The sequence below is a fragment of the Lontra canadensis genome, unplaced genomic scaffold, assembly GCF_010015895.1.
Source record: "Lontra canadensis isolate GAN:19392208 unplaced genomic scaffold, GSC_riverotter_1.0 scaffold69, whole genome shotgun sequence".
Classification (NCBI taxonomy): domain Eukaryota; kingdom Metazoa; phylum Chordata; class Mammalia; order Carnivora; family Mustelidae; genus Lontra; species Lontra canadensis.
In genome coordinates this window covers 537,174-554,468 of record NW_022631063.1, presented here as the reverse complement: position 1 = coordinate 554,468, position 17,295 = coordinate 537,174, and the positions used below count along the sequence as shown (strand labels likewise).

Genomic DNA, 17,295 nt, shown 5'->3' with positions numbered 1-17,295 from the left:
CAGGCAATGTATAATTATTGCTCTGATTACCAGACCCCCACCATAACAGAACTCTAACCAAATTAATATTTTGGACACTATACTTGTAGAGTGAGACTGTGTTAAGACATGTATAACAACATTTCTGAAGATGTGAAGATTGTGTATATTTTAATGGTAATGATTCTACCATCATACCTTTAAAATATATCTGAATAGAAAATCAGTGAGATATCAATTAAATTGAAAAATATTTATTACTATTGAATCAACTTCAAGAGGTATTACAGAGGAACAATATAGTATGCTAACATTGGGTCCTATTGGAATCTTGGGCAAGTTACCTAATTTTTCTGGTCTCCATTTCCTAATCAGTAGAATGAGTTTTGGTTATGAGTTAAATGAAATAATGTATTAAAACTCTTTGTATATACCACTGAACTGGAAATATTTATTGAGTCTAAGGAATCAGATGGGCACAACATGGCTTTTTCAAGAGCAAATTCTCATTTTATAAAAATCAAGGCTTATGTTGGCACCACTCTTGCCCTCATACTCATACCCCTTACTTATCACTTGTCCTTAAATAATCTTAGTCTTAGATTGTTGGTTCAAAAATGTATGTCTCTTTTTTTATTCCCCTATCCCCAAGTAAAAAGACAGCAACCCTATTTATGCCTTCAGCATGGTCTTACCCCATTCACTCTCTATGAGTATATCACTGGATGTGTTTTCTAGGAAAACATCTAAATCAAACTCATTTTTGGCAGACACACAATGGCTATTGCTAAATAGTTCTAGAAATCTGTCTTAGCAAGCTAAAGATTTATGTTATAGTTAACTTTCCCAGTGGGCTTACCAGAATGTAGTCATAATCCAAATTAAGCCTTAGAAGGCCCATCTTTGGGAAAAGCGCAGTTGAGAGTCTACCATCCTAATTCTCGCTCTTACGTTTTTACAGGCCGAAGTCATTCTTTCCATTTTTGTTGCTTTTGAATAGATCCAGAGTGACTTTCTGAAAAAAGTCCCAGTCCTGACCAAAACTAGACCTACTCTATGGCTTACAAACATGGTATGTGGACTTCGTGACTCTCCTCCTGGGTCCATGCTGACCTAACAGCTCATCACAAGTCTCTTTCCTACTAAGCACGAACACAGCCTAAGGCTCATTCGCAGCCAGAGTTTCAGAAAGGGAAAAGAAACAAATAAGTACGAACTTGCCTGTCCTGCCTGTGCTAGAAAGTAAGCTCCCTGAAGACACAGGCTGAGGGTATGCATATGTGTTTTCCTGACAAACATGCTGATTGGATGTTGATTCACTTACAATAAGAATGGTAGTCAGCTTCCTTAACGTTTAAAAAAAAATGTTAGCATAAGCATTTTCATATTCAGTCCGAGAGAAGAAAAAGCCAGTAAAGATGTTGTAATATTAAAAGGATCCAAATTTTTGTGGGAGTCTCTGCATGAAAGCTAGAACACTTACACAGTATCTCAGAGGGATGGGCATGTGAAGCTCTATTAAAGCAACATGTCCCTAACCCATGGAATCACATGGAAAAACTCTTGACGTCTTTACTTCTGTAGTCAGTCTTGTTTTTTTAAAAACAGTTTAAACCAGTTTGAATTTTCCAGAAGTTGAATTTGAATCACCAACCTTCCAAGGAAAAAAATAAACAAAGCTAAGTAAACATATTTCAGCCTCAAAATTTCCCCCACACACTCACAGTTTCAACTTAAATTTGTTCCACTTAAAGCACCCCAATTTCTCTATAGAACCCATGAAATGAGTCTCTTGTGGACGCCCACACTTGGCTGCAATCCTAAATGGTCCTCAGACCAGACACATGTCGGTGCATTTTTAATTGCTAAAGCGAATAGTATCCATTTTAATTACACCCTCATCGTTTATTACAGTCACTCTTCAGAATGTGATGTCTTGGAAATAACACACTAAAAAGTACTTGTGGACTCTGGGGCTTTGGCAGGCTGGGACAGAACTTCTGAGAACATGCTGTGTGAATTTTCCAAAGGAGGCAATCAATCGAGAGGACCCACACGGGAGCTATTCATTTGGAACCTAGCTGGTGGAGTTTATCTCTGACTTAAGGATCTCACAATCAATGGACATGCCTGCAAGTATGGAGCATAACATGGGTATTACTCTAAATCATTACTTCAGTTTGTAAAGAGCTGGTCCCATCATCTGCCAAAGAAGGAGGCTCATCTAACATCTGGGTGGTTACATCTCTCTGCCAGTAAGTGCTTAATGACTCACTTTCCTCAACAGAATTTTCATGAGACTGGAATTCAGGGAGGGATGTCTGGAGAATGTCTGAAAGGAAGTTCACAAGCCACTGTCCTGCTGTTTGCTGGAGAAAGCCTCCCATGGTAGCCAGACCAGTTGATTAAAGCAAACAGCAACAGATTTCAGTATTGTTTCCTCATTACCTTTCATGAACAAACCATGAAATGTCACCATAAAGTTTGTTTTCATCAGGTTGAGAACATCACAAACTTCCAGAAAAGAAAATCATTAGTGGAAAAACTAAAGGCAGAGTAGGTTAAAATTGTGTTTCTGTGGAACCACAGAATCTGAGTGTCTTTCACTGAAACCAGCCAGAATACTCCAAGAAATTGTTGTATGTATGTATTTTTTAAAAAATCAGTCAACCATTTTTTTCCTGATCTGTCAGGTCGACCAATTGCTTTGGAATTGTATGGATTTAGCCAAAAGGAAATTTTATTTAAGACTTACCTCTGTTTTCAAATGGTTTTTTATTTGTTGTAGAGGTTTTATAATTACTGAATGGTCTTCTCTCTCAGAATATATTCTGAGATGGAAGCAAAAATATCACTTTTGCAAAGCCATTTCCATTCTTCCAAAGGTCTGCTGGTAAATTATTCTTACTGATCTTTCCATCTTTCTGGCCTGTGCATACACACCTAACCCATACTAAATTTCACCAGATGGCATTTTATTTCTTTAAAGTAAAGCAGTCGTGGGTTTAGACAGTTGAATTTTTAAACTTCTGTATTTACTGAAAGTGCATATGGTGCTATATGGACAAAGAAATTGTGCTGAAAGAAAAACATTTCTGTCCGCAAGTACCTCATAATCTCCCAGAGGAAGAAAAATGTGCAGTTATGCGGTGTATGTCTCACAAAATCTTATCTGGCTTTAATTTTCTTTCTCTGCTAAAAAAATAGATTTAAGTATATTGTGTATACCTGGAAGTTATACTATTTAAAGTTCTTCTTTTGGATGCAAATAAAAAGGCTACACACAATGCAATCGTTTGCCCAAGTGATCCATGAGTGATTTCTAGAAGAAAATGAAACATAAACCTGAACTTGTTTAAAAAAAAAAAAAAAAGCACAACTAAAACCTCTGTATGTCAACGTAAGCAGATGTTGGTGTAGAATTTACAAGGATGAGAAGGCTATAAAACCTCTCTTGAGCCACTCACAGTTCATTTCAAGGCCAAGAACGCCCCCAAAATCTGTTTCTAATTTTACAGAAATCTTTTGAAATTTGGCACAGTATTCAAAAGTCCGTGGAAAGAAAAAAACCCTTGTCCTAGCTTCAGCTTCCAACTCTGAAGAGCGACTTGCTTCTTTACAACGGTTTTCACAGATCCGGTGACCCACGCTCTGAAGTCAAAATTAGCTAACTTTTAAAAACATCTGGAAAAATGAAGGTTAGTATATGCAGCCTCAGGTATTGCTAAAGAAGGAGGGCCGGCTGAGTTGAGTTCGATCACAGTTTTCTATTGTTTAGAAGGTGAGGATTTGTACATAAGTATGTACTTCCTGGAGTGGGTTGGGATTGGGAGATTGTTCTAAATATATTGTAGAAATATTTGTCCTTGCAGAGCTGGGAGAATTCCAGCAATTATAGCCAGATCAGTGGAAAACAATCAAAGGCTTTGTGGGGAGGGAGAAATAGGATTTAGGTGTAAACAAAATCTTGCCATTTCTACTATTTAACAGAAACTGTGTATATGTCAATTTTCTCCATTTTATGTAGACATGGTTAAAAATTGTATTTGGAGTTGCTACCTCCGCTGTGCTTGCTTTATTGGTGATGTGCATTGTCTTACGTCCTTCAAGAGGTAAGAATTTTCTCTGATTTGTTCTCCCTGCTTAGGATAGCTCTGAAAATGCACTAACGCATGGTCACAAGTGATGGACCATTTCCTAAGTGCTTATTTCCCAAAGTAAGTCTGTTATTTCTAAGAAGACATATAAGCTCACAGATATGTTCTTGAGCAACCAGAAATACTGAGGAATTTAAGGCACGAGTAGGAAGAGATTCCCAGTATTACTTCAGCAATAGAAAACTGAAGCACTATTCCGTATCACCCCCACACCCCCCACAATATCTGCTAAATTGCAAGTTTGGACAGGCCTTTAGAGAAAATATTTTTAACATTGCTTTTCATTATTGGATTGCATTATGGAAAGTAAAAATAAGTAAGAATAGAAAAGTCACAACAGAACCTATGGAGTTTTGTATTATGAGACTTACCAAACATGTACGGAGGCAGTGGCAAAAACAGATCCCAGGAGTAGCTACAGAAAAGGTGAAATTGTTGCTCTAGATGCAGTAGCAATGACAGATCAGATTAGAAGACTATTATCAAGCAGGCATTATGTTTACCGATAAGTGCATCCTTTCAGAAGGTTAACATTGATCTCGATTTGCTGTAAGTTGGAGGATACTATGAACTGATATTGGTGCTAGTTTGAATTTAAATTAAGACTCTGTCCACAAATAATCCAGTGATATTAGGGAAATAGGTTCTTAGGAAACAGTTGATGAAGAGAAGCTCAAATTCTAAAACAGGAAAAAATTATAACAAAAACAGGTCTTGTGCCTTGGGGTCTAGGGAAAGAGGGAAAGTTTGTACTAATAAATGTTAAAGGCTTATGATAGCTAAGGTGGGAAATATTTTTGGTTACAGACTGACGGTAAAGGAAGACCAATGGTAAGCCTTTAGCTAAAAAATGATCTGTTGCTTTAAAAAATGAAATATAAAAAAATATTTTGAAAAATTAAAATGCTAATGGGATTTTCACACAATTACAAGATGGACAAGTTAATAAGATGCAAGCAGTGTTCTTATATCTTCGGTGTTAATCTTTAGTCCTTATTTCTGCTCTCTGCTGGTGTTCAATGACTCTTAGGCTGCTGAGATGTGTGTGTGTACATCCATATTTTTCATGGTTTTTCAAGTTAAAATTGTTTTCAGAGCAGTGTCTCACCTCATTGGTTTAGGACCATATTTCCCTCATACCATACGAGTATCTGTCAGGTGGTAGGTTAAGTCTAATTGTATTGAATGCTAATCCATTCAAAATTAACTCTTTGGGAAGAAATTCACCAGTACTTGAAATTAACATTTCGCTCCTCAAAAATTAATGTTCTGAGAATCAAAGTGTGTGGAAATTATTGTGAGTTTACTCCATGTCCACAGGCAAGATTGGATTACAATGGGCACTTTGGAGTTCAAGCCATCATTTTTAATGAAAATCATACTATAGTTATACATTTGTAAAAAGTATATAAGTATATAGCACATAGAAATTTGTGTAATTACAATCTCAATCCTTACCTTCTTCCCAAACGTGGACATGTATCTTATACACGTAATACATGTTATAAAGTACATATAGTATAAAGTCCCTGTCATTTGTAACATGGTTTTCTGTTTCAACAAACAAGATTATTCTCAGAGCAAAGTAATTTCCTGAAAGAGTCACGTAATCAAATTAACTTCATATGAAATTTTAGTACTCATTGAGCAACAAAAAATAACTAAAAAGCTCAGAACTGTATCTTTTCTATCGATAGTATCATTCTGTCTAAGTTTGTTGAAGAACTTCTAGAATGCCACTTGAATAACTTGTACGTAGGACTATTCATCACTCCATTTCCCAAGCAGGACCAGGGTTGAAACCCTCCTTCCCACACGTCTGTGTCCAGGCAGCCCTGCTGCTAAGCGCATCCTTCTGACCTCCCTCCTGTCTTCACACCCCACTCCTTTACCAGGTCTGGAGCTTCCCTCTCACCTTTGCCCAACCCCTGGTGAGAACAGCATCTAAGGTACTAAGGCAGGAGAAGGGAAGGAGGAACAGAGAATTCAGCGCCAAGTAAGCTTCCAGTTAGCCTTCTCACACTTCCTCAGAAATCCCATTACCTCACATTGGCCTTAGGTGCCCTCATATTCTTAGCCCAGGATTTCTGCACCAGCATAAGAACAGTCATGCTTTGAGAAACCTAAGGACTCACTTAAGAAACCTCGGTTCACTTATTTATTACTGAAGTAAATCCCACCAATGACCTGCCCATCATTGTGCCAGCTGCTGGGGAAAGAAAGGTGCAGTGGTCTAGATATCCTTGTGAAAAGCAAGTTTAAAAACCCACTCTGGAGGCACGGTCATCACCACCAGAGAGGATTTCTGCCATTCCCCACCAGGTCCCGGTGAAAGAACGTGAGAGATGGGCTTTTCCACACAAGGAGAAGGTCCTAGGAAGACCAGCCTCAGTTCTAAAAGAAATGTAGAGGAATTAGGCAGGATTTTAGGAACAAATAGGAAAATATAGTGGTGAAATGAAAAAGATCCATTTAGATCATCCACATAATAATAAACATAAAGGACAACTGTTTTGGAAACTTCCAAACTTTCCCATTTTTATTTTCACCAAACAGGATGCACATATGGGTTTCTACTCCTTAGTCCCAGGCCATCCCTCAGTCTACCCCTATTCCACAGATGTCCTTTCTAGTCTTCTGCCTCTATTCACTTTCTCTTATCTTCCAAAGCATTGCTCCACTTCCCCTGTGAAGAGGCAACCAGGCTGAGAACAGAAACTAACCTCCACACCTTCCCCTTATTTTTGCCAACCCCCAAAATAAATGCACAGATCTTGTTTTAAGGGATTTCATGAGATAAACACAAACACACAAAAAATTGGCATTGGAAAGTGATAGATGATCCAGAATTTCATAAGTAAATTCTATATGGCCTTCCCTCAATTTATAGTCTCTCAATTCCTGGATGGGAATTTGTGAAATTGGTGTGTGAAGGGACATGTAAAAGCACGAACAGCCTTCCCCTTGACTTCTGCTGAGTGCGGAGCTCCCCACATGATGATAAGCAAATGCTCCATAAATATTAGCTGTTATTTTTTACGATTTAACATAAAGTAGTTGCTGAAATAATGACAGCTAGAATTTTATTGTGGTCTTCATCCTAATATACATGTAACACAATGATGGCAAGTAGGCCTTCCTGTGCGATGTATTCCAATTTCAACAATGTTCTCAATTCTGAGAGTAGGGAGTTTTACCCCTGTGTATCATTCCTGCTCCTAACCCTCACCTTCTTGACTCGAAAACAAATATTTTTCAGAAACTTTTGCGTGCAAGGCACTCATACAGGATACTAGCAGCTCTGACGCAAAAACTGGAGAGAAAAAGGAAGTCAGAGATGGGGTAGAGGGTAAACCTGAAGGAAAGAAAAAGAAGAGAGGGAATTTAGTGGGGAGCAACTGGAAGTTCTCCTGGGCAGTGCTTCTAGTACCTCTCAGTGAAAGGAGAACCACTGTTAGTACATTGTTAGTCCTCCTCACACTTCCTCAGAAATCCCATTACCTCACATTGGCCTTGGGTGCTCAGATCTCCCTGAAATCTTTTGTTTACTTTTAAACATTTTGCCTTTTACAGTTGTTTTGGGTGTGCAGTGTTTTATACAAATTCGTATAGGTGCTAATTTTTAAAAATCAGAAGATTCACATACAATTCTTAGATTTTTGACTCCTCTTGAGATATTAGTTCTGGCAGCATTGGGCCCATGGTAATAGTTGAGAAGTATGTGCTATCTTTAGGTGGGCAATGCATTCTCCAGTCTGCCGCAGACCCTACAACTTTGTAATTTATTGTGCTCAAGCTTCCGCATTCATTTACAATATCTGCCTGGTTTCTAGAAACAGTTGGATTTTTAAAAAATATTTTACTTATTTATTTGAGATAGCAAGCAAGAGATAGCACAACCAGGGGAGTGGCAGAGGGAGAGGAAAAGCAGGCTACTCGATGAGCAGGGCGCCCGGTGTGGGGCTCAATCCCAGGACCCTGAGATCATACCTGAGCCGAAGGTAGACCAAGGTAGACCAAGGTGCCCCAAAACAGTTGGATTTCTAACCCTTGGACTGGAAGAGGTATATGATTCCTCCAAGGATTGAAAATAACAATCTCCTCTATATGAAAAGCCTGAAATGAGCAGCCCAGAGTTATCCAAAACCGACAACGTCCCATCCACAGTGGCCCCTAGACATGTCCATTATTTGTCCAGCAATTATTTGTTAAACACCTTCAAATACCTGCGACCAGTCTAGGGCATGAATGGCAAGGTCTCCATCCTTAGGAAAGAGCAGTCTGATAAAAAGCAAATAAAAAAATATATAAAATATTTCAAATTCCTTAAACTGTTACATAGAACACGTAGAGTAAAGGTTGTGTTAGACCTCTAGGGCTGCCAGAATGCAATACCACAGACAGCGTGCCTTCAACAGCTGGCATTTATTTTCTCATGGTTCTGGAGGCTGGAAGTCTAGGATCAGGATGAGGACAGGTTTGGTTTCTTTGGAGGCTTCCCTCCTTTGCTTGTAGATGGCCGCCTTCTCGCTGTGTCCTCACTCGGCCTTTTCTTTATGCACACATACTCGTAGTGCCACTTCCTCTTCTTGTAAGGTCACCGGTTATACTGGATTAGGACTTCACTGTTATAATTTCATGTAATCTTAATTATGGGCCTCCTTAAGGGCCTGGTTTCCAAATACCACCAGATTGATGGTTAGAGCTTCAGTCTCTGAATCTGGGGGACACAATTCAGTCTGTAATGAAGCTCGTCCAAGAGGCTTCTCTGAGATGATATTTCAGCTGAGACCTTAAGGACAAGGAGGACAGAACCCTCAATGCAGGGATAAATCCTCAGTGCAGAGTAAAATGCAGGCCCAAAGTCCCTGAAGCAGGCAAGTGAGTCCAGGGAGCCAAAAAGAGGATGGTAGCTGTGAGGTCAAGTTACATAAACAAAGTGAACACAGGAAAACATGTATATACATATATATTTACAATTATACACACACATATAAAACATTTATAGCGATTGCTTACTTAACTAGGTAATGCCCTATACAGTTCATTCCAGGAGATATCTGAAACTATAGACAATTTAGATAGAACAGAAATCACTATTTTGCGAGAAGAAATATAACTTAGAATGTCTGCATGTAGAAATCCACTGCTGTTATTTTTGTTATTACTGCTATAACCTCAGTTATCACTTTTTGTAAAATAAGATACATGTGAGGCAAAATCGTCTTCAAAGGAGATATGAATATGTTTTTAAGGTTTGAAATTTTCCCAGTATCAACATTCAGAACTGTAAAACAGATTCCCTCAAACATTTTGAGGGTTTTAAGCTTATTTTTTCACTGTTCTTTTGGAGGAAATCTGGGGAAGTCTGAAGGCTTGAAGAAAAGGTTCAGGAAGTTCACGGCATAAAGGAGCCTTTGAGTTGAGTGTAAATGAATCAACTTTGCAGATTCCATTTCCGTAATTTGCACTTGGATTTTAAAATCACAGAAAATGAATCTTGGCAAACTTTCTCCAAGTTTTGCCAAATTCTAAATAATATAGAAAATAATCCCAGTCTTTGGAAGAGTCCCATAATGCAGAGGAGTTTACCTGTCTCTGATTTCCAAAGCGAATTGTTTTACAACTTACACAAGAACATCTAGTCATAGACACACCTTGAAAAAAAAAAAGTTCTAAAGCTCAGATCGGGGATGTGTAATCTGGGATAAAAGTTTTTAAGAATGAGAGACGTCAAAATGACTTTTAAAATATATTGTAATAATTAACACAGTAGGCACAAATTGAAATGAGCTTTCCATAAGATAATCAGATACTAGTAGTCTTTTGTTAAAAATTTACTCCCTATTTATATGTAGAGGAAAGAACTTATTTTTAATTTCAGTATCCTTGTAAAATAGCAAAAACTATGTAGTAAAAACTGAATAACTTACAGCTCTTATTAACTTTTATTTCTATTAATCATAAGAATAATATGATTGTTTAGCATCTAAATTAAATTTTTTCATACATACTATGATTTTATACTCAGTAGAAAAACTGATGTGATAGAACTCTTTAAAGGAACTGAATAGATATACAATGGAATATTACTCAGCCATCAAAAAGAATGAAATCTTGCCATTTGCAACAACATGGATGGAGCTAGAGGGTATTATGCTACAAACATGTCACGAGAAAAAAATTACAGACCAATATATCTTATGAAAATAGATGAAAAAATCCTCAAGAAAATACTAGCAAACTGAATTCAGCAACATCTAAAGGATTGTACACCATTACCATATTTACTTTATCGAAAGAATACAAGATTGGTTTAACACCCAAAAATCAATTATTATAATAAACTTCACTAATAAAAAAAAAAGGACAAAAACCACATGATTATCTCAATAGACACAGAAAAAGAATTAAACAAAATCTAGCACCCCTCCATTATAAAAACACTCAGGAGACTAAAAATAGGAGGAATTTCCTCTATTTGATAGATGACGTCTATAAAAAACTTATAGCTACATCACAGTGATAAAAGATACAGTGCTTAATATTAATATTAAGAACAACACAACATTTCTGCTCTCAACAACTTCTGTTCAATATTTTTTGGTGGTTGTACCAGGGAAATTAAGTCAGAAGAAGAAATAAGAAGTACCCAGACTGGAAAGGAAGAAGTAAAACTGTTCCTATTTGCAGATGACATAATCTGGTTTATAGAAAATCTCAGAGAATTCACCAAAAAACTATTCAAACTAATAACAACTTTAGAAAAGTTACAAGACACAAAATCAACATATAAAAATCAATTACAAAAACAAAACAAAAATAAATAAATAAATACCAAACCCCTCCAAAAACCAATTGCATTTCTATACATTAGCCATAAACAATACAAAAGATATAACTTACAGAAAAACATCCTACATAAACTTAATAATCAGAAAACTAAATATTTTAAAGATGCCAGTACTCCTAAATTTACCTACAGCTAACTATAATTTTTAAATGTTATTCTTACCCAAATCCCAAATAACTTGCAGAAATTGACAAGCTGAACCTAAAATTCGTATAGAAATGAAATGGACCCATGTGCTATGGTGAGTGCAGTGAAGTGTGTAAACCTGGCAATTCACAGACCTGTACCCCTGGGGAAAAAAATATATGTTTATAAAAAATAAAATTAAAAAAAAAAAGAAATGAAATGGACCCAGAATAGCTATCTTGAAAAAGAACAAAGTTGGAGGAATCACACTTGCTTATTTCAAAACTTACATAATCAAAATAGTGTGGTGCCTGCATAAGGATACACATATAGATCAATGGAATACAATTTAGAGTCCAAAACTAAAGCCATATATATTTATATATATATATATATATATATATACATATGTACATATGTATTTATATATATATATTTCATAGATTTTTTTTTTGTAAGGGTGCCATAATAATTTAATGGGGAAAGTATTTTCAACAAATGGTTTTAGGACAACTGAATATCCACACCCAAAAGCAATGACAACAACAACAACAACAACAAAAGCCATGCTAGACTTCCTTCCTCACACAATACATAAAAATTCACTCAAAATGGATCAGACTTAAATGTAAGAGCTAAATCTATAAAAGTGTTTTTTAAAGATTTATTTATTTATTTGAGAGAGAGAGAAAGAGAGAACATGAGTGCGGTGAGGAGCAAAGGGAGAAGCAGACTTCCCGCTGAGCAGAGATCCTAATGTGCGGCTTGCTCCCAGGACTCCAGGATCATGACCTGAGCCAAAGGCAGACACTTAACCTACTGAAGTACCCCTAATCTATAAAAGTGTCCCTCAATCTACTAAAGTCTTAAAACATAGTAATGAATCTTCATGTTCTTGGGTAGTCAGTTTTTTAGATATGACCAATAGCACAAGCAATAAAAGAAAATGTAAATACATTGAAATTCATTGAAATTCAATGCTTTGGGTTTACAAAGGATACCATCAAATAAGTGAAAGGAATACCCACAAAATGGGAAAAAAATGTTTGCAAATCATATATCTGATAAGGGACTTGCATCTAGAATATATAGTCAAAAATAAAATCAATAATAAAAAAGCAAATAACCCAATTTATAAATGGACAAAAGAAGGCATACAAAGGTATAAAAGGTATACAAATGACCAATAAGCACAAGAAAAGATATTTAGCATTATTAATCATTAAGAAAATATAAATCAAAATCTGAATGAAATACCAGGAATGAAGTTGTAGGTGGAGCAATTAGACATTCATTATAGTCTACCTAGTGATACATGGCTTGGTCTTGGGGGTGCAATAGAAATGAAGAAAAGCAGACAGAGTAGAGAGAGATTTTGGAGACTGATTTGGGTCTTGGGTATTGGGCAAAGGCAGTAAGGTATGAGGGGGGTCAAGGATAACTCCCAGATATTTGAGTTGAGGAACTATATGGATGATCATGCCATTAACTTAGAGAAGTCTGGAGGGACAGCATGGAATTCTTTTAGGCTTAGCTTTCAACATACTGATTTTGAAATGCCCAAGAGGAGTGTAAGCAGAGATGTTAAGGAGGAGGTTTAATAGATAGGTCTGAAATCCAGAGAAGAAATCCAGTGGGGGTCAGGTGTAGCAGCGATGGTGGAGGAAAGTCAGCCTAAGGGTATGTAACAGAAATCCTGGGAGAGTGAAATGGCTGAGGAAAGTGGTTCTTCTCCAGACCCCAAGAACACAAATATGAGCCACACTAAAATTGAAAGTAGAGACTAGAGGAAACTGAGCTGGCAAAGGAGACTGAGTGAGCCTTCAAAAATAGACAAGGTTTGCTTTCACCTTCAGGGTCACCCAAATGATCTACTGCTCCTGTTCTTATGCATTACATTGACCATATCTGCTCATCTTCAAAGCTTTAGAGATTTTGAAAAAATGCCAAAATCAAAATAACATAGCACAGGACACCTGGGTGACTCAGTCGGTTAAGCATCTGCCTTCAGCTCAGGTGATGATCCCAGGGTTCTGGGATCGAGTCCCACATCGTCGGGGGGGTGGTTCTTGCTCAGCAGGGAGCCTGCTTCTCCCTCTGCCTGCTGTTTCCCCCCCTGCTTGTCCTCTCTCTCTCTATTCTGACAAATAAATAAATAAATAAAACCTTTAAAAATAAAATAAAATAACATAGCATAACAGTCACATAATACACAAATGGACTTTAAAAAACCTGACAATTCCTTTGACTTATGTTGTACACTGTTATTTGTAGAAAGAACCATGGAAAATGCTTTCAGAAACTGGGAGATATTACATTCTTCAGTCACCTCTTTGCTTTGATGAATCTCAAATTGCCTCATTTTCTCTTAACCTACATTTTGAGGTGTAATTATCCTAACCTCTTGCGTGTTGCTTGGTTCTTGACCTTCTGTGTTTGTTTTCTTATTCTGTTTTTGTTTTGACGCGTGCTTTCACTTTAAATCACAATATAGTGATAAAAGGCCAACCTCTAAGATCAGATGGAGTAGATTTAAACTCCATCTCTGTTATGTATTAGGCAAGTTACTTTACTTCTCTGATTTCCACTCCCTACTCCGTAAAACGGTGTTAATGAAAGTACCTATGCCCAAGAGTTGCTGTGAGTGTTTAACGGGACTGGTCTGTGTAGCGTGCTTGTTACTTATAAGAACTCAGTAAATTATTACTGATCTAAAGATGCCTCGGATCTATTTTTTTTCAGAGTTGTCAGCCTTTGCTGAAATATAATATTAGTTTGTAAGCAGTATATCTCACACCCTAGTATTTTCTACACTTGCGCTTGTGGCAGTCACTCCATGTGATGAGATGGCTGGAGTTCACGGCTTCTCCCAGACAGCATCTCTGCGGAGCCCACAGAAGCACAGGTGTGGTGTGCCTGGGAGCTCTAGTCACCTTCTCTGAAGTGGCTCGTAAGCATCACTTCCAAACCGAGTTTGAGAGTGAGAACAAAATGACCTGCCAGTTATTTGTGTGCCCCACTTAATAAACCATATTTTCTCGTTTAGTTTATGATGGATATTAGAGCTAACATCAGATGTCAGCTGATGTTATTTTTCAGGACTAGAAAATTAAATGATAGAAATAAAAACAGAATTTTAATAATGAATAGACAAAGTTTTAAGAAAGAGTTCAGAAAATAGTGAATCACGTGTCTGATAGCCATTTGTATGTCTTCATTGGAGAAGTGTCTGTTCATATCTTCTGCCCATTTTTTTGATAGGATTATCTGTTTTGTGTGTGTTGAGTTTGAGGAGTTCTTTATTGATCCTGGATATCAATCTTTTGTCTGTACTGTCATTTGCAAATATCTTCTCCCATTCCATGGGTTGCCTCTTTGTTTTCTTGACTGTTTCCTTTGCTGTGCAGAAGCTTTTGATTTTGATGAAGTCCCAAAAGTTTATTTTGGCTTTTGTTTCCTTTGCCTTTGGAGACATATCTTGAAAGAAGTTGCTGTGGCTGATATCGAAGAGATTACTGCCTATGTTCTCCTCTAGGATTCTGATGGATTCCTGTCTCACGTTGAGGTCTTTTATCCATTTTGGGTTTATCTTTGTGTACGGTATAAGAGAATTGTCGAGTTTCCTTCTTCTACATATAGCTACCCAGTTTTCCCAGCACTATTTATTGAAGAGACTGTCTTTTTTCCACTGTATATTTTTTTCCTGTACAAATGGCTATCAGACACATGAAAAAATGTTCATCATCACTAGACATCAGGGAGATTCAAATTAAAACCACATTGAGATATCACCTTACACCAGTTAGAATGGCCAAAATTAGCAAGATAGGAAACAACATGTGTTGGAGGGGATGTGGAGAAAGGGGAACTCTCTTACACTGTTGGTGGGAATGCAAGTTGGTGCAGCCTCTTTGGAGAACAGTGTGGAGATTCCTCAAGAAATTAAAAATAGAACTTCCCTATGACCCTGCAATTGCACTACTGGGTATTTACCCCAAAGATACAGATGTAGTGAAAAGAAGGGCCATATGTACCCCAATGTTTATAGCAGCAATAACAACGGTTGCCAGGCTGTGGAGGGAACAAGGATGCCCTTCAACGGACGAATGGATAAGGAAGATGTCGTCCATATACACTATGGAGTATTATGCCTCCATCAGAAAGGATGAATACCCAACTTTTGTAGCAACATGGACGGGACTTGAAGAGATTATGCTGAGTGAAATAAGTCAAGCAGAGAGAGTCAATTATCATATGGTTTCACTTATTTGTGGAGCATGACAGATAGCATGGAGGACATGGGGAGTTAGGAGGGGGCAGTTAGGGGAAATTGGAAGGGGAGGTGAACAATGAGAGACTATGGACTCTGAAAAACAATCTGAAGGGTTTGAAGAGGTGGGGGGGTGGGTATTAGAGAGGGCACGGACTGCATGGAGCACTGGGTGTGGTGCAAAAACAATGAATACTGTTATGCTGAAAATAAATTTAAAAAATGATAAAAAAAAGAAAATAGTGAATCACTACTTATGAATCATTTCTGTGAATTGTAATTTCTTGGATTTGTAATTGAAATAATTTTTAGCGTTCTTTTAATAAGTTGAAAATGCAAATAATTAAAGTACAGTTCATTAGAGTGTTTAGGCAGTGTATGAGTAACTTGTGCTAAAGGGGCCAAATTGAATTTAAGGGCACTGTCAGGAATTCGGTATTAATCAAGTGAATGTCAGTTACATGTAGAAGAGAGATATACTTTCAGAATTCATTTGTGCTTCTGCTCAGTTATTTAAAGTTAAAAAATTATGCATGTCAAAACTAAACTTCCAAAACAATTGGAAGATTATGTTTCAAATTAAAACATTATTTGGAAAAGGGCATGGAAATCTATTTATTTATTCCGTAACTATTAGTGGAATATTTTTCAAGTGACTGGAACTTGTTTAGTGTGATTGATGCCATGGGAGTGGCCCTTTACACTGACTTACACACATTAAACCACTAGACAACAATGACCTCTCTGCTTTCCCTGCAATCTTCCTTTAATCTAATCTGGGGCAGAATCAGTCTCCTTACCTTTTCTCCATTCTTCAAGGATCGGCAGAAGGAATATACCTAAAGAAGAGTCCATTTGGACAGAGCCTCAAAACAATGAGCAAGAGGACTAAATAGAGGCAAAAATGTCAAGGAAGACCATTAACATCCCTTGAAAGCCATGATCGACACTTGGTTATAGGGTGTCTGTGGATTGGTATGGAGGCCAACCCCACCCATGTTCCAGGATTTTATAGGCAAAGAGAGATTTCACTGATAGGCATAAGAGTTCACTGAATCAAGTAGATTCAATGAAATCACTAAATTGCAGAATCATCAACTAGGGGGCTTGGTAAAAATAAAAGCTATCAGGGTCTCAAGGCCTAGAGGATTCCAAAACAATACGTTTGAGATAAAAGCTAGGAATCTGTTTTTCAAAAACACTCCAAGTGACTCCAAGGACTAATTTTTTTTTTTTTTTTACACATTCTGTAAATGAAGACATCTCCAGGTAGAAGACCATATATATGAAATTCACAAGATGGACGTAGGTAAAGAGTAAGGGCAGGCATATTTTTGTGGGAGAATTAATGAAAGTAAGTTAACATAAAATATGTTCAGTTGATTTATTTCTTGATTCAACAATCATTTATCATGCTCCCACTCTATGCCAAGCAGTGTCCTGGCTACTGGGCATATAATAGTCAGAAAAACCAAATACAGACTACTGTCATAGGTAAAGACCTAATGCCTCATGCAGCTCGCATAAATATAGAGATGAAAACGGTTCATGTACAATAAATTTAGGAAAGTACTGAGTAGCAATAACCCAATGGCATTTTCATAGAGGCCAATGGAAGGTCATTTTCTGCTGGTAGCTAATATAGGGTTTAACACTATAGTGTAGTGAAACATAATTATGTTTATGGTCTTTCTAAATGTGCAGAGAATCAGAATCAAATCTTGGATTGGAAATTCTGAGTAAACTTCATGTTTGATAACTCATAATATGTGATCTAATGCAACTTCTCAGAACAGATATGTTACTCCATTGCATTGATGAGCACTTAGTCATTTTCAGGAGAAAGAAAAGAATGCCTAAATTTATATTCTTCCCATTTGATGTGGTATTACTCTAATCCCAGCCTGGCT

At 37.2% G+C, this 17,295-nt stretch overlaps 1 protein-coding gene across 3 annotated transcripts in view; it reads left to right on the top strand.

The window, feature by feature from the left end:
- The first annotated feature begins 2,146 nt into the window (after positions 1-2,146).
- FAP (fibroblast activation protein alpha) overlaps positions 2,147-17,295 on the top strand; it is a 74,396-nt gene continuing 59,247 nt past the window's right edge. Inside the window, exons 1-3 of one of the 3 annotated variants that reach the window (XM_032880298.1) lie at positions 2,147-2,234; positions 3,498-3,677; positions 4,007-4,091. In XM_032880298.1, coding sequence (XP_032736189.1) covers positions 3,672-3,677; positions 4,007-4,091 — 91 coding nt within the window. In that variant the 5' untranslated portion in view covers positions 2,147-2,234; positions 3,498-3,671. The remainder of the gene's footprint in view (positions 2,235-3,497; positions 3,678-4,006; positions 4,092-17,295) is intronic. The other 2 variants (XM_032880296.1, XM_032880297.1) reach the window with 2 other exon arrangements.